Source organism: Rhynchophorus ferrugineus, unplaced genomic scaffold (assembly GCF_030347505.1).
Source record: "Rhynchophorus ferrugineus isolate W39M unplaced genomic scaffold, kcgeb_rfMv2 rfM5, whole genome shotgun sequence".
In the NCBI taxonomy this organism is placed as follows: domain Eukaryota; kingdom Metazoa; phylum Arthropoda; class Insecta; order Coleoptera; family Curculionidae; genus Rhynchophorus; species Rhynchophorus ferrugineus.
Window position 1 is genome coordinate 12306938 of NW_027472584.1, and position 22512 is coordinate 12329449.

Below are 22512 nucleotides of genomic sequence, written 5' to 3' on the forward strand. Positions count from 1 at the left end.
CTAAGTTTTTATAGGTAGCCTTAGAATGAGGAAAAGAAATATGATATTACGCCTTCTGGTGTCCAACCTTTTGATCGTTCGTTTTATAGCTATCCCTGGATATTTGTCATATTTCGTGATTATGATGTCTACTATAACATCTAATTTCTATTTCTAGATATAACACGCACTAATAACATTTCTATTTTTGTATATTTCCGAATGTTGTTTCTAAAAGCACCAAAATTAAATAGTATTTTAAATGTAAATCTATTATTATTATTAAAAATAATACTTTTAACCTGTATTTTCCTATAACAGATTCGTAACTTAATTAATACAAATATGCAATATATTAAAACTCAAATAGTTGTTTAAATAATGTTTTATTGTCTGTTTGATGAAGATTTCTTTTTATTTAAATTATTAAAACCTAAGTCGTTAAGTTGAGTCTGCAGACATTATAAGTGAACTGAATATGATATCTCGAAAAATAAGATATTGATATAAACGAACAAGAATATGTTAAGAGTGTCTAAATATATGAATTAAATATTGTAAGATAATGATGATATTTCAGTACGCCTATGATAAGAGAGTACTTCTTCTGGTCGGCGATATGCCCTCGGGCGTCGTACCACCGAGGTGTCACGACCTTTCGTAACCCAACTTGCTTACCAAATTCACACACACGAAGTCAAACTCACATCGCACAACATAGTACCACCGCGAATTAATCTCATCGCTAGTCTATATACTGCCACTCTTTGGCTTTAGTTGTTATTAACTTGTCACGTGTAATTTCGTCCATATTTAGTATTTGACGTTAGTGACCTTTTGTTTGAACTCTTCACTAGCGGGTCAGCCGAGGTTTACCATCAGGTACTACCTGAGGATTCTTCGAGTTTTTTCTAGATACTTTGTTTATGACTATGTTATTTTTTTAAAGCGAATGGTAAATAAACTTAACTGTTTTTATTTTACTGTCGGTTTCATTGTAAGTGTTTTGGTATAATTACGAATATGTCGAGGATATTTTAAATTGTAAATTATCCGTTTCGAAAATGTTAATCTACTTAAACGAAAGTGAGTTTTATTGGAAATATGAACAAACTTACCGGTGGTGAATAGAACGATGGCTTTCAAACAAGAGTATTCAGCTGAATCGACATGAAGAGCTTTCAGCTTTTCGACTTGTTCCTGAAAACAAAACAAAAAACGAAAGTATTATGACTGTAAATTTATTTATTGATATTAACTTACTTGAAATATTCTAATATGATCCATGAATTGTACTACTCGATCGGCACACATGGGAGAGGCGTGAAGACCTGCTGCAGCTATAAGAGGAGCAACATGAAGGGGCATTGAACATTGGCTGGCATTTAAAACGAATAATTCTGACCAAACTAACCTAAGAAGGGCCACCTAGATCAAAACAATTAACAAATATTTTAGTACGGATGCTGTTGATAGAGTTCAAAAACTTACCTGGTCAGTAACTTGTAAGTCAGGAAAAAATGGTATGTTTCTAGCCCATTCAACGGCTGAAAACAACAATCTAGCCGCTAGCTCACAAATATTCTCGATTCCCATGATATTATTCGGCTGTATACACTGACCATACCTGGTTGTTGGATATGGTTCAGCTCTTAAAAGTAACGATATGTAGCTACTGAGGTACGAGTGGTTGCTGAGTGATGTGGCGACAGGATCCGTTGAACTGAGGAACTGATTTGGTAAACCTGGCAAAGCGGGTTGTGAAGGAGGGACTCTACCTCTTTGGACGGCTGTAAATAAATCGTCTGTTTTTAAACTCGAACTACACGTAACTTTATAAATATTCAAATATCTATGAATGTTATTAATATATTCAAACAACCTAATAAAATGCTTCTTAATAAAGAAATGATGATCTTCCTCAATTAAAGAATCTATAATTACATAATGAAATTACTACATTTAAGAGGATTATCTGATTTAACATAATAAATTAACATAATAGTTATAATATTTTGTGACCAAAATATTAGGAACAAAATAAAAATATTAATTAATTAGAAATAACACTGCCATATGTAGGCATCGAAATCGTCTTTTATTCTTGTTGATCATCGTTTGATATTTAATGTAATACATGAAAATAAACAATATAAATGAAGGATATCTATAAAATATATAGTATTGTGTCAATTTACTCATTTATAAACATATATTTTCTCCGTTTTGAGTTCATGGAATTAAAAACCAACAAAACATTATTTAGTGGGAGTTTTAATTTTAAGAAAAGTATTGTTAAAAGTCAATTAATCTAAAAAAATTTGATCAGCCTAAAAAAACTCGATTAAGAGTAATCAACATCACCTATCAAGCATTTAAAGACAGTAACAGTCATTATACAAGCATATATCCATAAAAAAACTACGTGGAAATGTTTAAATAGGTTCCTCCTCACCCATCGTATTCACCAGATAATGTCCTTTCTGATGTTATCACTTGTTTTGATCTATGTCATGTAGTTTGGTTGAGCAGTACCTTGTAATTTTTATAAAAATATCCAAAATTAAACTGACTTTTACATCGATTTGGTTTCATCCAGCAATTAAATGTTTGTTACATCTTACATTAGATATTACACAATCTTAACTTGAAAAAAATATTTTTTGATTATTGTGTTGTACTTGCACTCTACTGTTGTACTGTACTAAATCCAAATAGTTACTAAATAAGATGAATAAAATGAATGAACAAATGAAGTACTAATAAAGCAATCTCTTTGATTTTACATCAAGTTGTGAGTATCTTCCGCTTAACCAGTATAGTTCTTTAATTTTGAGTCTGTTCTGTTCTGCTATTTGTATTAAATGTAAATGTATTAAAATTAAATCAATTAAAATTATTAAGCAGTTAAATTAAAAGAATTAAAATTGCCTTATAATATATTTTCAAATATACTATTATATCTTAAAATATTCACAAAAGATGAATGCCATATTGAGGTTATTTGTTATGCTGATATAACCACAATGTATGTTAATTAGTTGAAGTTTCTGTTACTAGTAGCGGGTAGTTGGACACATTTTATAGGAAACCAGATAAAAATCTCTCTTTATTGGGTGTTGTAAACATTCCCTTCGCACTAACCTTTTGGGTGGCAAAGATTGATTTGCATAACAGGTAGAAGCGTCCTTATCTAAATTCAATTTAAATTGTTCCATTTGAAAACATTAGAATTAATTTATATACTGGTTTTTCCTTTTTTTAATTTACTTTTATAATTTTCATTACATATTAATTGCATCTGGACTTTAAAAATCATATTTTATATAATATTTAAAAATAAAATAATATAACGAACATAATTTTATATGAAGGTTAAAAATGTAGTGGTTGCTTAGACGAATATCCGTATTTACACTCCACAATAATCTGTTATTGTTGAAGTAAATCTTGAAGTCAGTGTGGATCTACAGTGTGTAATTATGGGGTTTTACAGAAAAATCTAATATTGACATGATCCAAAAACAAAGCTTTTCGCAGCATTGTTAAAGCTCCATCGTATAATAGAAATGAGAATATCTACAGAGATTTAAAGGATCACAAAAACGTCGAAGTACTACAACTGCTCGATAACAGTGGAATGAAGAGACAAAAATCCTTTGAACTAATATAGTTATGTGTGAAAACTGTAATATATTATGTTTTAAAACTATATGAAGAGCACAAGTGGAAGTTTGTTACATCCATCAAATATTAATTAAGTTTAGGTGTGAAATCTCAAACCTGGGATTTAAGAACAACATAAAAGAAAAATGTTAAGTGTGTAAATATAAAATTTTAATTAAAATTTATTAATCTCATATCAAATATGAAATTATAGAAATAAAAAATAAATAATAATGCTTGGAGAGTAAGGCGAAATTTCCTAGTATAAATAAAGATAGTAAGTGAAGTACGAGTCTATCAAATACTTCAGGTTCATCGCCATCAGAAGATTTCTAACCAATAGGTTACGTCATTAATCAAAAAGGTCCCTAGTTGTCCAAGATCATTTATATGCCAGTGACGTTTGAATTAACATTGATTGCCGTTCAACTTTTTAATTTTTTTCTTAACACACATACATTTATTGTATTGTCATTTTAATGTCCTATATTGTACGAGAAAACGCAGACTCGTTAAAATTTTAGAGTACCCACATAAATTTTTTTGAACGAGATCGCCCAGTAGATAGTTATACAAACTGTGTAGAGCGGATCTCATTAGGTATGCGAGCTAGATGGTTTTTATGTAAAAATTTCGTGGTGATTGTCATATTTTCGTGGTACTTGCTCTCGGAAAGCGGTCACTTTCAAGGAAATACATAAAAAAAGTATATATAAATGGACTATCTTTACAATTGCTAGGCAGACACTAAAAACTTTTATTTGTTTTCAACAGAATCTGGTATCTTTTTTAACCCTGTTTATCTTCTGGACAAAGACATATAAATTTAAAACGGTTCCGAAACACAGAACGGTTTCGTTAAGTCAAATGATTTATGGGAAAGCGCGAGAACAAACGGCTTTAATATTATCTCAGATATTTGTTTATAATACTAACATAATTCTACATTGTTTTTTCATAACTAAATAAAAACCAAACAGTTATAACATGTTAATCATCTTCTTTCCTACGTCCATAAATTCTGTTGTTTTATTTTTGCGAAACAACTGATTTGAATATTTTATGTTTAGTTTATTTAACTGTTTAATTGTTATTTTACTTTTATATACTTATTTAAGTTGCTAAAAATAATGATTTTATTTTATAACTTATTAATTGTTACTATTAATTAATTTTGAGGCTATTTTTATATATCTATTAGATATTTGCATGCATTCTGATCATTCTTTTTTCACTTTAAAAAGTATTGGTACAATGTATGTTAATCAAAATATAATCAATTATTTTCTACTACTTTTATCCATTTTTCTGGGAACATAGCAATATTGTGTCTAAAGTACAATATAGGTTTGACAACGACCTAATTATCGATTAATATTAGTACTTCTTCAGAATTTCGAAACCGAACTGGATACGTCAGATATTTCCATTCAACAGTCAAAATATTTGCACCATAGTTATCTGCAATAACGGTTTTATTCGGTTATTACAGTTTTTAATATACTAAGCTCAGCAAACCTCTATGGGCATGCATTTTCCGTTATGGCACTGATGTGGATGGTTGAACTAACTCATGACTTTTTAATTTGGAATTGTCGTTGTATATACACTGCCGTGCATATCCACTCTAGTAGATTCATTGACAGTCATAATACGCCATAGAAAATTCTTTTTTTGCCTGACATGGAATGAAACGGTAATGTTGAAACGGTTCCAAAAGGCATTTTCAGACAATTTCTGTGGTAGCCATTTTGATTCACCAACTATTAAGCTATATGATAGTTTTTTGAGAGTTCGAGCTGGGTTTTATTTCAATAAGTCTTGAAATTCATTGTTTTCGAAGTTTTTTGATCATCCGTGCTGTTCTTTGTCATTGACATCAAAATCACCACCTTCAAATTATTGAAATTAAAACCGAGTTTAAGGATATCGCGGAGTAGCATGATCATATTTTATACAGCAGTTTTCTCTGTTGTTTTGGTTGTCTCACTATATCTGCCTTTATTTCTTAATTAATTTTTATTCTGTATTAGTTTTCTAATACTCTTTTAGGCCTCAATATTTTCCTTTCTCTGTTTTTATTTTATTTTCGACTTGTTTTGTCCTTGTCATTATCTCTGCTCTATATATTATATTATTATTAGTCATATTGCCATTATTGTTTGGAAATAATTGTCATCAAAATCACCACTTTAAAATCGTTGAAATCCACATAATGGATATGGCGAAGCAACATGGCCATAAGTGTTTAAAGGTGTTTGATAGGCTTCAGAAGCTGATTTTTTTCACATTAAACATTGAAAATGCAATCTTGAGTGTTCCATGATTTGCATCTGTATACACTGATTAACTCAATAATACCAAATGGAAAACTGTTATTTTGTATACAAAAATGGTAAAACCATATAAAGTTGTTTACATTGGTACTTAGCATTTTCACCAATAGATTCTCACCAAAATACAAGCAAGCTCCCAATAATGTAAATATTATATCTTTTATATATTTCATAATATACAGAATTTTAACTTTTCATGTGTAGAGTTATGTTATTTAGTATATAATTGGTTTATTTGACCATTTGATTGTTTGTATGTTGTATTAATTTTTAGTTCATCCTTTCTCATTTTTATTTCCAACAAATGGTTAATTTTGTCTAAACATCTCAATCCTAATCTTCATTGGCCTGATGTTATTCATGTTGTGACTTAATGTAAATTATATTTAGATCTCTCTGGTTGATTTTCAATAGATGTCAGTCACTTTATATCTATTTCCATTTAGTTCTCTATTTCATATTTCATAATTGAGAGAAAAAACTTAATATCTACACACCAGTTTGGGTTAACTAACAAGCATTCGACAACTAACCAAGTGCATACAATAAGAGATCTAATTGAAAAAGCCTATGAAGGTGAAAATATATATTCAGTTATATTTTTAGATGTAGCACAAGCCTTCGATAAGGTATGACATGACGGCCTTGTTCATAAACTACAAAAAATATTACCGAAACAACATACTGAACTATTAAAATCTTACATTAAAGCCAGAATGTTTGGAGTCAAACAATAGAAAGCGTAATATACATTAAAAGAAGCTAAAGCAGTATCTTGGAATTGAACTTGATGCCAAACTTCGCTGGAAGGAACAAGTAAAAGAAAAGAATTGGAGTTCAAATAAAGGAAAATATAATGTTAATTGGAACAAAATCACAAATATCAGTAGATAATAAATTGCTATTATACGAGCAAGTATTTAAACTTATATGGACATACGGAATTTAATGATGATGATATTCCGCAAAAACTAATATAAACATAATACAATTTTAACAGAACAAAGTTCTGAGAAATATTGTAGGTGCACCCAAATATTACAGGACTAATTACTTAGACCGATATCTTCGCATACCATCGAGACTGTCATTCGGGAAATTAAGAGAATTGCAAGAAGACATAAGGAGAGACTCCATTTTCATATCAATGTCTATCTCATTTCATCATGATCTATATATTTATATCAATTTCCTGGATATTTAAACTCATCTTGTCTACTTCTTCTAGCACTTGATTTTTTAGTTTTCGTATACTAGTCATAGTGTTACAAGTAAGGATTAATGTTGAAAGAAAAATGAAACATTATCTAAAATATAACGCGAAAAAAAGGTCGCTGGTTGTCGGCGAAAAAGAAACGAGAAGAAAAAACAAAGTTAAAATCGTACGGTACGACCGCGCTAGTGGTCTTCTCGGACTGCGGTCGACTCTTGGTCTTTAAGGGTCAGGGTCAGCTAAGGTCATTTCCCACGATAACCAAGCTCGGCATGGCAACCTAAGTCTTCGGAATTATAATACTTGTGTTTTACAAGTTCCGCACGGGATACATAACGCCCATTCAATCTCACCTGGTGTTGTGCTGAAAATTTTTCTTGTGTCAAGTTGTTTGAAACGTTCGATCTTTTTTTCACTCTCGAGTCGATTTTGCAAATGCGGGTGGACATGAATAATGATCCCAATTTAGTATTTTAATGAATGAAGAACTTATCAAATTCGTTTTTAATAGTATACTAAACTTGGAGATAAAAGTGAACTTCCAAATTGTAATACCTGTCATGACAAATAACAAACGATTTTTTTAATTAATTAGATTTTTAATTTAAATTAGACTTGATAGAATTAATTATATCAATAATGCCAATGAGCGGACGCAATGCAAAAAAATGTATCATGTCATTGCGTCAGTAAGGAAATATTATGATATGATACATCATTTTTGATACAGAATGGGAATAAATTGAGTTTATATATATTTGTGTCCGCAATAGTCGCTATAATCGATCAAAGACTGGAGAGAAATTTTAGGATACGTAGAATTTTAACACAAGTGTGTTTATGTGTAATCCGTGTTGCCAACTTGTGGGGAATTCCCCAATATGCGGGGAATCTCATGTTGATTGGGGAACGGCATTATGCAAGGACTTTGACAGCTCATCATATACATAATATCGATAGTCCGTGTCGAAACATTTTTACAAAAACTCCAAATATATAATAGTTTCAAAACATTTTTAAGTTACTTATAGATATCGAACGACCCTCCATATGTCATTGGACTAAAAGCTAGAGAAAGTATAGAAAATTTGAAAAAAAAAGAATATGTACCTCGTGCTACTATTTCATATTTTTATAGAATATACCAAGTATTTTACATTACATTGAAGTCAGATAGTACTGTGGCGACCTTGAGGCATGTAGAATTTTACATAGTGGAATAACGGTCTACAAAATACCCAGAATATAATCCCGGATGTTGAACACGAGCGGGGTGCCAACAGCGCCAACTAGAACACGATAACGAATAGCTGGCAACCCCGAGACGTTTTTCTGGGATGTTATTGAAGGGTATTTCCAATGATTCAGTAACCGACAATCGTTTAGTTTAGACGTGCCACCATTGAATGCCCAAGCCTCGTCACCAGGTAACATCACTGCCATCCGTTTCATCTATTTTGTATTTTCTCAATTTTTTTATCTTGCCAATAAATAACGGTCAAATAAGGTAAACACCACTGTTTTATTTCGTTTTACCTCTATTCACCGAGCCATATCATTTACCCTAAAGTACCAAGCGATCAGCGATCCTTTATTTTCTTTTATATTCGCTGTGAATCCATCAGAAACTCAACAATTTTCAGTGTTTCATATATCTGGTATATCACAAAAATTAGATTATAAGTGGCAAATTCACACTTTGCTGGATTTTGATCAACATGGACTTGAACTTCGCGAACTCATAAAAACGCTGCGGAGGTATACTTGTTTACAAACATAAAAACTGTGATGTCCTAGAAATTTATAAACAGAGCAATTATATTATTTTTTTTATTTGGAATTTTAAAGGAAGACGGAAAATTATATTGAACTATTAAATTGAATCAACAGCGAGAGTATCCAGTAGGCCATTATATCTGAAAAAACTTTAAATTATAGGTTTGGATAAATTACTAATTGAGAGAAACGTTTTAATTAAAAAATGATAATTCACGACCATCATATGAAGCGTAATCCAGTTAGAAGGAACACATACAGACACACACACACGCGTATACATATATATAAAGCCTAATAAATTTTGGAACATATAAAAACTTACATCTTCCAAGAACAGCCACTATAATAATTAAATTAATGTTTTATGTGTTTGGAGTTAATACAATTCTTAGTCATCTAGTTGCCGACCATAATATTTCGTGTTTCCACGAAATTCTTTTATGTTCCGTGACGATTCTTGTGCTTTCAGGTCCTTACTTCAGATGCTTTTGTTCTCTGATAACTTTATGTACATAAAATAGCAGCTATTTAATCTAATTTGTAATAATTAGTTAACGAATTCGGTTTAAAATTAATTATTTTAATTAGTTTTTTCAAAAGTTCATTTCAGTTTGAAAAGGTTAGAAGTTAAAATCAATTTCTAAATTCAAACTTTATGTTTATAGTGATTACGTCAAAATAGATATTTATCAAATCACACGTGCCTTTTGAGGCTTTTCCATACACAGATAGTTAAAAATGGATTACACTTTACACAGGATTACAATTTAACTGTTTTCCTTTAAATTTTGTGACCTGACTATTGGTAAAGATAATTTTAGTTAATTTCTGAAATTGAAATTACCAATCTGATGAAAATCATTTATATTGCTCTTTGTATATTGATGATGATTTCCAATGATTTTTCGAATCCGCATTGAAGCTTTTATCTTGCTTAAGTAATTTAAAGTTAACATAGAGCAGTTTTTTGCAAAAAAGGTTCAAATGTTATGAAAATTCATATTCAAATAATTACGGTGTTCTGTGGTGAGTCTGCTGCTTCAAAAGCTACGCCTTGTAGTGTGGTATTATGTGACGGATAACCAAAAACTATATTAACAATAGATATAATCATAAAAATACAAAATTTGGTTGTGAAGGGTTTTTAGATTATTAAAAGACGTCTACTAGAACCTCTAAGAATTTTACCAGACCCAAAAGCATCAGTACCACAGATTCTAACAATATTACAGAAATGCATTCAATTGCTACCTTAAATATTATTTAAAATGTATGCATCCTTATACTATGGGTGAGACTACTAGAGCTTATCACCATAGTCCTGGCTTAAAATGATAAGCTCAGTAGTGATGTGAAACCGATACGAGTATATCCGATCTGAAGAGCGTTAGAGTCTAGAAATTAAACAAGAAGTTGTTAGCGGAGTTATAGAATGCAGAAAGAATTTTTTCCTGGATTATCTTCGAACTAGTAAAACAATAAAATCAGATTATTACTGTAATATCTAGAATAATTGGATGTAAAAATTCGTCAAAAAACGCTTAAAAATATCGAATTAATTTTCTTGACTTCTGGCTTTCCTGGGACCTCAAAAAATATTTCACTGAAAGCGATTTTATTAAAAAAAGATTCCTAAACAAGGTACTGTGAGATTTGTTGATGCTCCATGATACATCCGTAACGAAAAATCTGTTTAAGGGCCTGAAAGTAGAAACTGTCGATAATGTTATCAAGGAATTGAACAAAGGCTCCAACAGCACATCAGTGTTGAGGTTCTCTAGCTCCTAGATAATGATGTTTTAGTTAGAAGATTAAAGAGAGTAAAACCATTTGATATACTTGAGTGAAGTTATTAGTAAAACTCAGTGCATATTAAAATCAGTGACTATAATCCAAGTCAAAGTATCTATAATCGAAATATTGCTATAGTAAATAATTAAAAAAACATTAATAAAAAATAAATATTGGGAGGTTATATAAAATAAAACATCTGTATTCTGCTGGTGTTAATCTTAAACGTATTTTGACACGTTGAAAACTGACAGGTCAATTTCTAATAGGCGAAGAAACGTTGAAACCACAACGGGTCGCATCCACGTGCTGAAGAAGGGTTTAGGATAAAAATCTCAGGTCAAGATGAACCTTTTGATCGCGGAAGAGTTCGGGGTATACCGCCGGCATGCTGCCTTCACAAAAAACCAAAATAAATCTATTGTGTAGAGACAGTTTTGTTTGGTACAATTATAATAGAGATGGAGACGCGTGAACCCTCATACCAGATAAAACTATTAAAAAGATCTTTATTTAAATTGATGTAAATGGTGTACATAAGGGCATCTATCTGTCATGGTCCTCTAATTGTTATTAATGTGTGGTATTTTATTTCGTATCTTGTATGCATATCGTCGGTTACTAATAAATAAATTCAACTATTTAATGGGTTATATAGAGGCTTGGATTCATTGAATAGATTTTTTATAATGTTACGTTTGATATTTTCACTGATGATGAGCACACGTGATATTTTACATAAATTGAAATTTTATATATATATATATATATATATATATATACATATATATATATATATATAATTGTATTAATTTATTCCGTCGTTAATTTAAATATGCCAAGATAAACCCAATTGGAATTTTTGGAATTTGACACGATTCCTATGAAAAGAAAGTTACGATATAGCTGATCGTTTGAGATGTTTATAATGTCGGTTACACGTAATTAGAAAGAGATGAAAACGTTTCAATCTACGCCGTTTCTCCACGTATCAACATTATTTTGTTTGTTTAGTTATTGGATCGTTTTTTATCTTAAGTGATCTTAATATATCGCTGTTTTTTTTTGTGTTACTGTAAAAAATAAATAAATTAGATTTGAAACGTGCATTAGCTAATTGTTTAAATATCAAATTTCAGTCGAATTATTCAAATACGGTGATGTTTATTTATTTATTTTTGTTGTTGTTGTTCTTTCTCAGTTTACTGAATTTATATATAACCGAAGATAAAAAATAAATGCGTCCGTTGTGAATTACATTTTTTAACTTATTGTGTTAAACATATGTTCTTACTAGTTTCTATAATAATCACTAGGTCACTATTAGGTTTTTAGATTTACAAATAACTTTGAAAGATCATTTGATCATCTAAATCAACGGCAGCACTATTTATTTGTTGAACTAAATAAAATAAATAATTCGAATCGGTAATAGGTTTCGAAAAAAAAGTATTTTCACTTCACATAGTCGAATAAGATTATGTTTATTTTTAGTTTTAGTAAATTAATTTACCAATTACTTTATTATAATTTATTCAACACAGTAACTGAAGATAAAAAAATAATGAAGATTATATATATATATATATATATATATATATATATATATATATATATATATATATATATATATATATATATATATATATATTTCTTACCTACTTTTGTTTTGTTTAGATGTACAAATGAGAATAAAATTGGAAAATTAATATCACAATATTTTGATAATATATCAATAATATTTTGATAAAATTTTTAAATAATATTTAATGAACATTTAAAATAACATTTTAATGCAAATTTTTAATATTACTAAGATACTAGGCGATAAAAAAAGCAATAAAATTTAAAATTGTTCTTTGAAAATAAAATCAATAATAATTAATTTTATTTGAACATAAGATGCAGAATGGTATGCCGATATGCGAGGGGTAAAGGCAACCCACGGTCCACCTACTGTTGCGATAGTCACGGGTTCGAATCCTGCTGGGAAATAGTCGTAAATTTATGTTCGTGATTGTTTAATATTTGTGATTGTCCTTATGATGATGATGATCCCAGTCACGCCAGTAACCAAGCTGAGTAAGACCGGAAGTCTTCTGGGATGATTTCTAAAGTTGGTCACTCGCCAGTCGGTAGGCTTAATGCTGAGGACGTGGTTCGAAGTCCACGTTAAACAGGTAGGTCCAGTCCAGATAACCCCATAGTTGGTAAAATGAGACTTAAAAATATATTTAAAAAAAAAATAAAAAAAGGCATGTTATTATATATGCTGCTGAAACTTAATAAAACGGAATTTGGTCACTTGCGGATGTGCCTAAATCGTTTAAATATATTTCAGAACAACTCTCTTAACCGCCATACTCTGTAGATGTGTGTGGATATGCATCTATAGAATAACAATACAATTATCTTTTAACATTTTAATTATTATAAAATAATAAAATAATCGTTTAATATTTGTATATTATTTCGCTACGTAAAATTACATTTCTTAACATACAAACAAAAGATACTTAAGCAGATTCCTGAAGATATAAAAGTGAGCGAGAAAAAAGAATAAACATTCAAATTATAATTTATTTGAAAACAAAATCAATGATAATTAATTTTGAGTGTATTGTTTAAGTGCAGAATGGCATATATCTCCATACCATTGTTGGAATAGTATTAGAATCCTAGTAGGGATATAACAAAAAAGCTATAAATAAGTTTTCATGAAAATTGAATAGTTATTCATCAAAATTAATTTTCAGCCAATACTACATAGTTATATTAAGAGAAAACTAAAATGATGTTATGATTCTTTTGTTGGGTTTCATCTGTATATGCTTCTAAAGAAAGCGTTGTTGTCTTGACGACCTCTCAGCAGTATATATTTATAATTGTTTGAATATTGCATAAGAAGCATTGTAGAGGAATCCGTATTTGATGTAATGAGGTGATTGTAATTCAAAAGCTTGGAAACGAACGACTATAAATTTTTATTCAAATCCTTCGAAGTGGCTATCGTCGAAATTTAAATGAGAACCGCCAAAAATTTCCATCCCCGTCTAACCGCTAGTTTTAACTGAATTAACCTCAAAATGGCAAAACAACCCAGAGGGTGAATACTAAATAAATTCGTAGGCCCTGGTATGCAGAGGCTGTCGGAAATATGCCGATTTTTACGTGCATTATGCCGAAAATCCGAAAGAATGAAGGTCCGATGCAAATTTTGTTTATGTCCGATAATAAATCGCCTTAGCCGGGTATGTGACACGGAGGGGTAGTCTAATCCAGTCTGGTTCCCACGAAAAAAGGAACAAGATTTGAATAAGAACCCCTTAAAGTTACCCCTGATAGTGATTTACATAATATTTCACTGGACACTGGTCATCCGTATGTAGGTATACGTTATGAAAAAGAATCCTTCGGTACACTTTTTTTGTTTTTAAAGGGTCAAATTTTGACAATGACATACGTCCAACGGTATTTCGATCGCATTATCACCTGAATATTTCTTTTATCTTTAAGACGAATAATAGGAAATCATTATTTATGTCTTCAGGTTCAAATCATTAGAATAATAAGAACTAATTATAAATTATATGAATAACTTTATTTAATATATTTACAAATAATTTATTTAAATAAAAAACAATTAATATAAATAATTAAAATGAATATAACATATATTTTATATTTATAAAAATCTAAATAAAATATGTAAAAAAAATCTTTAATTGCATATTTTTTAATTATATGAATTAATTTATTTCGTCTATTTTTACAAATAATTTATTTAAATAATAAACAATTACATACATATTAAAAGAAGAAGCTCGTATATATTTTATATTTAAAAAATATAAATAAAAATATGTATAAAAAACTTTTTAATTTCATAATTTTTAATTATATGAATTAATTTATTTCGTATTCTTTACAATTTATTTATTTAAATAATAAAAAATTAAATAAATATTAGAAAATGAATCTGGTATATATTTTATATTTAAAAAATCTAAATAAATATATGCTTAAAAAACTTTAATAGTCAAATTTTTAATTATATGAATTAATTTTTTTTGTATTTATTTACAGATCATTTATTAAATTAATAAATAATTCATATAAATAATAATGGAAGAATTTCATATATGTTTTATATTTACAATTCTAAATGAAAATGTGTAAATAAATGTTAGTAACATATTTTTTAATTGTATGAATTAATTTGTTTAATATTTTTCAACAAATCATTTATATAAGTCATAAACAAATTATATAAGTAATAAAAGAGGAATGTTGTATATGTTTATATTTAAAAAATATAAATAGAAATTAAAGTGAAAAATAGGTTCAATAATTAAAATACAATTCACAATTAAAATTTATCCGCCAAATATAAAATTATAAGTTTTTTCTAACATATTAACAGTTTAATGTAAAATATAAATACAAATATACTAATCCAATAAAAATTAGAACAATGAAACAATTGCATTAATGTAGATAAAAATAGTAAAACCAAAGATTGTTTTTAATTAAATAAAGCCGGCTTAGTTGGCGCAATGGTAAAGGCGACAGGACGGTCCACCTACGGTACGCCTATACATAACTAATATTCGAACCATGGTCCTCGGCATTAAGCCTACCAGCTAACGAGTAACCAACTTAGAGATCATTCCAGAATACCACTGGCCTTACTTGGCCACTGGCTCAGCTTGGTTACTGGCGTGCCTCGGATGATTTTCCTTATCTGGTTTTACATTATTGTCTTACGGACAATTACGATTATAAACAATAATAAATATAAATTTACAATCATGCTCTAGCAGGATTCGAACCCGCGACTGCCGCAACAGAAGGAGAATCGTCCTGACCTCCTGCGACCACTACGTAAACCAAACTAGCGAATAGTTATTTGTAGTGGTTGGTTGACTGGCCAGAAAAATATTCCGGAATAATTTTTTGAGAAAAATTTAAATAATCTATTATAAATCGTTCAATATATAAATAGTATTATTGTTTATATATCGCGTTGACGTGAAAAATTCAAAAAAAAATTGCGGGGGGAGAGTAATAAAAAAGAGAGAAAATAAATTTATTGCTGTTTATATATGGAGGGGGACATCGGAATTTTCTTGGCCATCATTTTTTATTATGCGACGGTATTCAAGCGGAAAAATGTATGCGTAATGGCCCTAAAATCTGGAAAAAATAGACCAGAAAAGAGTAAAAAGACAGCGGGGTAATGTTATCCTCGATATGTATACTGAAGCAATCCGAAAATATTCATGGCGAAGCTTATGGAAGCGACGAACAGGATATAGGGCTCAGTCCGAAAAGAAGGCCCATTCTCTTGCTTATGATTGATCGGTCTAATATACAAATAGTTGACCAAAAGGTCCAACAAAAGGGTCCACTCGGTCCCTATACCGTCTACCTAAAAGATCGTTTACTACTTGCATATATTAACGAAGCCGCAAAAGATTAATGGTTCGCCCATTCTTTAGGGTCTCGGTACTCTACAGTGTTGTGTATTTATATCTTTTGCTTGCCTTTTTCCCATACTCGCCACAAGAAGTCGCTTATTTCATTTTACATTTTTTCCGCGATCATCCGTTTGCTGATTATATGAAATGGGTTTAACGATTTATTTCTTGAAATATGGAAAGCGCAATTATTTGATTTATATTCTCCATGTAATTTCAATTCTATGTATTATATATACACGTATATTTCATTCATAGATATTTTATATCTAGAGTACCACTCATATATGAAGAAACCGTTAATATTTATTCAATATTACAACTGAAATAAGGACATTTATTAAATTTTATTGATTCACATATTCACATATTTTTCTTCTATCTCTAAGTAAAATATCAATATTGCTATTTTATCAAAAAATAGTTGTTATTAACATAAGTGGATAATTTAAATTGAATTTTCCTCCTAAATAGAATAAGTTATTGTGTTAAAATGTAAACATTTTATGAGTATATTATTTGGAAAATGTCCCATGGAGTTTATTCATATAAAGTCTATGCAACTGAAACAATTAAATTTAAATAAATGTAATATTTTCAAACAAGTACAATTATATCAACATAACGAATATTTAACAAATGTGACAAAATGTGGAAAATCTAGAAAAACAACTTCTTTTGACTGATAAATAAATGTATTTAAGTTCCTACTGGATCAATGTGATCAATGCAGAAGTATAGCTAAATGCGACAATACCTGAAAGATCTACAAAACAGCTCCTTTAAATGATAAATAAATCACTTCTAACTGTCGGCATAAAATATTAAAAGGTATCAATGTAAATAGCAATAGCTAAATTATCCAAAAAACGCTTTATTTGAAAGAATAACAGTCAAGTTTGGTTGAAATTTCAACAGAAGAAGAACAAAATTTGGAATTGCGACTTGTGGTAACAAGCACTGAAATGATCACCACAGAGGTCAGATTTAAATGTATGGGACAGATAACTTACTTTGCTTGTCATTAGCCGCATATTGTCACGTATGTGGAGAAACATTTCGCAAGGTTTATAAGAAAATCGGTTGAATCAATAAGGAGTTTTCAATTTTAGTTTCTTCAATTAATTTTTTTTGTAAAGTATTATTGACAGCTCATAAAACTAAAAATATCGATCAGATGTATTATAGTAATTATTCTGCACATTATATTACATTTCAAGGGAATATAAGCTGGCAATACAAATTTATATTTGTTTCTCCAATTATGACTGATACTGTATATGAACTCTTACTGGACATCTTAAATAATGGTCATATATATTTTTTTCATATTTCAGAGTCTCCTTTTTACCAATTAGTATTAGTTGGACTAGACCTACTTCTTTACGTGGGTTCTGGAACTACCGTTCTTGGGTTTAAGCCGATCGGCTGGCGAGTGAACAAAAGTCAGAGATCATCCCAGAAAAGATCCGGTCTTACACAGTTTTGAACTCTTGCCTTATGGACAATCACAAACATAAATTTATAAATATGCGCCAGGAGGACCATCTGTCGAAGTAAGTATTGAACACTTACGTAATTCATTTTAAATAATCCAAATATTCATTATACTTAAACAAAATCGGATGTAACATATGCCTAACATAGGTCTAACATTTAAATCTAAATAGTTTTAATCATATCGCATTACTAAGATTTACAGTTGATGTGATTGTTAATAAATTGTGATTAGTTACTTTGAATGTTCCGCTAAAAGATAGCGTTTGTTTTGACAAAACCTGAAGTGAATTCAGTGAAACAAACTCAATTAATTTCAGCATGATACATGTATGTTTTAGCGGATATAAAAATAGAACTTAAAAAGGATTACGATCTAAGTCAAAACTAACAATATATTAGGTGTGGCTCTATAAACCATATTTATACCTTTAAAATTTATTATCCTAATATTAAAAAAAGAGCATTCTATCACTATCAACTCTTACTGCCGACTTAAGAAGCAATGATGAAGATGAAGCAATGAATGAATCATGTATCAATCAATGAATCATCACTAGAGAATATAATTATGTTGACAACTGACAGTTCTCATATACCGAAAAAACTTCGGCAAAATAATTTTAAGGTCTTTTATATGTTTGGAGTTGTAAATCATTATATTCTACTTTTTATTTATCATTATATCTACTTAGGAATTTCAAAAATAGCCGATGCTCATTATAATATCAAAGATAATTTAGCATGTTGCATATTATAATGAAAAATAAAACAAGTCATTAATGAAATGGAAAATACTGAAATCAAAATAACAGTCGTATATCATATCTCCTTCGACGTTTTAATAACAATTTTATCAGGAATATATATATATATATATATATATATATATATATATATATATATATATATATATATATATATATATATATATATCTCCTTCGACGTTTTAATAACAATTTTATCAGGAATATATATATATATATATATATATATATATATATATATATATATATATATATATATATATGCGTGTAAATCCATGAAATAAAATTGACTGATGAATTCAGTTCAATTCGTTTTAAGAAAGTATCGAGGACTATGCGGTTATGTATATGTTTAAAATTTGAACCAATAGGTTTTTTTTTAATTCCAGGATAATACGAATAGGAGATAACCTTTTTAACCCCAGATATAACACACATTTAAGTGCGTCTTTTATCGTTCTTGAAATAAATCTTTAGTTCATTATTGTGAAAGTGAGCTCACTGATATAATTTCGGTGATTTTTTTTTATTAATAACAATACGTGACCATCTATATATAGTCGATTTTAAAATTTTCACAAATTATTTCTTTGATTTTTATTACAACCTTGATTTTATTGAATTTTTGTTATAGTATTGGATTAATTAAACTTCTTGTTATTCAGAGATTATTGTATATAAACTGAGCTAACTAATTGTTATCACTCTAATTATATTCGTTCTCCAATTTAGATATAATTTTGTATCAGTTAAATTAATATGAATCAAAACATAATATTACGATTTGATTTTATAATATTAAAAATGTATTTTGCTCATTTTAATTTTAATAGTTATAAAAATTCAATAATAAAAAATGTTTTAAGTTTATTTTAAAAACAACAAAAGGCTTTTTTAGGCGTTATCAAATAACAGTAATATTTGTTTCAATGTCCTAGACTGAAAAAGTATACTAGAAATAAATGTAATAGGCCTATAAATTAGTTTTAAAGGATTTTTTTTAAATTTGAAGCCTTATTGTGAAAAATCGGTACAATGTGTTATATTTTATTCAAAGTATTGTCCATCGATAGCCACTACTTTTTTCATATTTCTCAGGGAATTTACGGATTATCTTTTGAGGTCCTCCATTAATCGATCTATTTTTTTTGGTATCTTCATAAGAAGTGAAGCGCTACTCGGAACATACGGACATATCTCGGAACTAGTAGCAATCAGATGGAGCAAGGTCTGGAAAATACCGCGGGTGGGGTAGCGATTCCCATTTTAATAGTTCTAAGTATGTTTTCACCGATATTGCAACATATGGTCGAGCATTGTCATGCTGAAGAATAACACTGTTATGTCTTTGCTCGTATTCCGGCCTTTTTTCGCTTAGTAATACCTATTAATGCTTTCATCGACCAATACCTTCAAATTTCCTCGTCTTAAAATTTTGTTGCCTGCCTTGAACGCTTTTTGTCTTCGGTGTCAAAATCAACACTTTTAAAATTTCGAAACCACTACTCACATGTTGAAATCGATGGGGCATAATTGTCATACATTTCATGCAGCATTTAGTGACCTTGAGCCGTTTTTTTCTCCAAATTGAAGTAAAAAAGTAAAACTTCTTGCAAATGCGATTTTCTCGGGACGAATTACTGAGATTTTATACACAGTAACACTATGTGTTGTAAATCCTTTAAAATGAATTTATAAGCCCGGTACAACATATCCAATATATAGAATATTAAATTATTTATCTTTTATTGAATTGTTGTCAATAAATCACTTTTTAATAGATCGCTAATGAGAACTACTTCTGATTTATCTATTAATTTTGTTACTGATGATGTAATATGTTATCCTTACATTATTTTAAATAAGTTATTTCAAAAAAGTTATTATTCTAATTTATATATGCATTTTCAATCAAGTTAAATTAAATGGTGTTGTATGTTTCCGTTCTTAGTAAGATTTTCTTTTTAATTCCCATTAACATTTTAAAAAAATATTATTTATTTAAATATATGTATTTCAATTTTACTGTTACTATTGCGATTACTGTTGATGACTACAGAGTGGGGAACTAATCAAACATCCTTTTGATTCTTCTGTTAATTTTGTTAATGGTCATATGATATTTTAAAATGTATTTTCGTTATACTATGTTAATTAAGTTAGTTATTATTATTCTAATTTATTGATATTTACATACAAATCATATGTTATTTCATGTCTCCTTTATAATTAAATTTTACATTTAATTCCAATTAAAAATTTAAAACATTATCACTATATTATATTATTTAAAAAATATAGTTCATATTTACTATCAGTATAAGTATTGTTGGACCATAAAGAAAATTTCCAACAGTATAAATTAAATAAAACTGACTCTTACAAGATCACTTACCTTCTCTTCTCATTCCCATCTTGATGCATTTGCGCAATCGACAATATTGACACTGATTCCTGTGGTGTTGATCAATTGGGCAATTTCTGTTACCTCGACATGAGTAGGTAAGATTTCGGCGGACACTACGTTTAAAGAATGACTTGCAGCCTGAAATGAAAAATGGAAAACTGTTGTAGTTAAGGAAATGTCTAGAGCAGGCGGAAGATGAGAAAAATTGAATTTTCCCAAACGGGAAGTGGAAAATTCAGACTTTTTTAGGTTTTAAGTAGATTTACGTGTTTAAAGAAAACGGGGTTTTTATATAACTTTATTTTTATATTAATATTCGACCTTTATTGCAACAACTATTTTATTATATGATAAGCACAGATTGAATTAATTACATATTTCCTCTTTGGCTGGAACTTATAATAAAACTGTTATTTTAAATATTAAAAAGAGGTACTTCTATGTATTATTCATTCAATTATTGGGGTCTTTTGACAATTGAAGTCAAGTTCAACATTTTATTGCCGTAAGATCTCGCGCTCAGTAAAATGGAGTGGTGAAAAATGAGAGGTTGAAAAAAAGATTAACTACACAGCCCCCAATAAAAACATTAGAGTGTAAAAACGCGACTTGCCACAAGAATTATTAATCGATGTCCCATCATACGTGTCTCATCTTTATACTTTTATTGCCGAAAATGTTTTTTATAAAGCGCCATTCTTCTTCAATGGGTCCCCAGGGGGATATGAGCTTACCCCTCGTAGCGGGATTTTGGATTTGGTGAAATCTCAACAAACAAGTCGAAAAATGAATTATAATTGTTAATATTTCTCTAATAAAATATATAATTATTAATACAAAATTTAACGGTATTTAGTTTAAGAGATATTTTGGAATAATTGCAGTATTTTTTTATATATATTTTAAAGTTCCCTTTTACCAACTTTGTGTTTATCTGGACTGGGCCTAAAGTTTAACGTGGGCTCCGAACCACGGTCCTCAGCATTAAGCCTGCAGCATTAAGACATCCGGTCTTACCCAGCCTGGTTACTGGCGTGACTGGGATCATTTTCCTTGTCGGATTTTAGACTCTTGCCTAGAACATTCACAAATTTCAAACAATCACAAACATAAATTTACGACAATGCCCCAGCAGGATTCAAACCCGCGGCTATCGCAACAGTAGGAGGACCGTCCTATCGCTTTTACCACTGCGCCACCAAGCCGGCAATTGCAGTATTGAGAATACCTAGCATATTTTATTTAATATAATTATAGAAAGTATCTTAACATTATGTGAGCTATCATAAAATCGTGTGCTAACAAAACAAGTTACCATATATATACATATATAGGCGGATATTGTAAAAGTATAAATAACTATTGAACCATTGTTTTAATTAATTATCGTTATTCCATTTATAGTTAAAATATCAAGCCTAATGATAAAATGTTAAATGCTGTTTTAGTTTCTTATACTGTATAAAAAGTACTGCTATTTCTAAATGCGTCTAGTTGAGTGATACTATTGAAAAATTATCGAATAATATGAATATTAAAAGGTTTTTTATTTGAATAAATTTACATTAATTTGACTGGAGAAAAGGAAGTTTTTAAA

At 29.3% G+C, this 22512-nt stretch overlaps 1 protein-coding gene across 1 annotated transcript in view; it reads right to left on the reverse strand.

Annotated features, from left to right (window-relative positions):
- Positions 1-22512, reverse strand: part of svp (COUP transcription factor 2) — a 63928-nt gene that overhangs the window by 36309 nt on the left and 5107 nt on the right. Inside the window, exons 2-5 of the mRNA XM_076404878.1 lie at positions 20904-21053; positions 1471-1769; positions 1243-1407; positions 1098-1179 (exon numbers count right to left, since the gene is read on the reverse strand). Coding sequence (XP_076260993.1) covers positions 1098-1179; positions 1243-1407; positions 1471-1769; positions 20904-21053 — 696 coding nt within the window. The remainder of the gene's footprint in view (positions 1-1097; positions 1180-1242; positions 1408-1470; positions 1770-20903; positions 21054-22512) is intronic.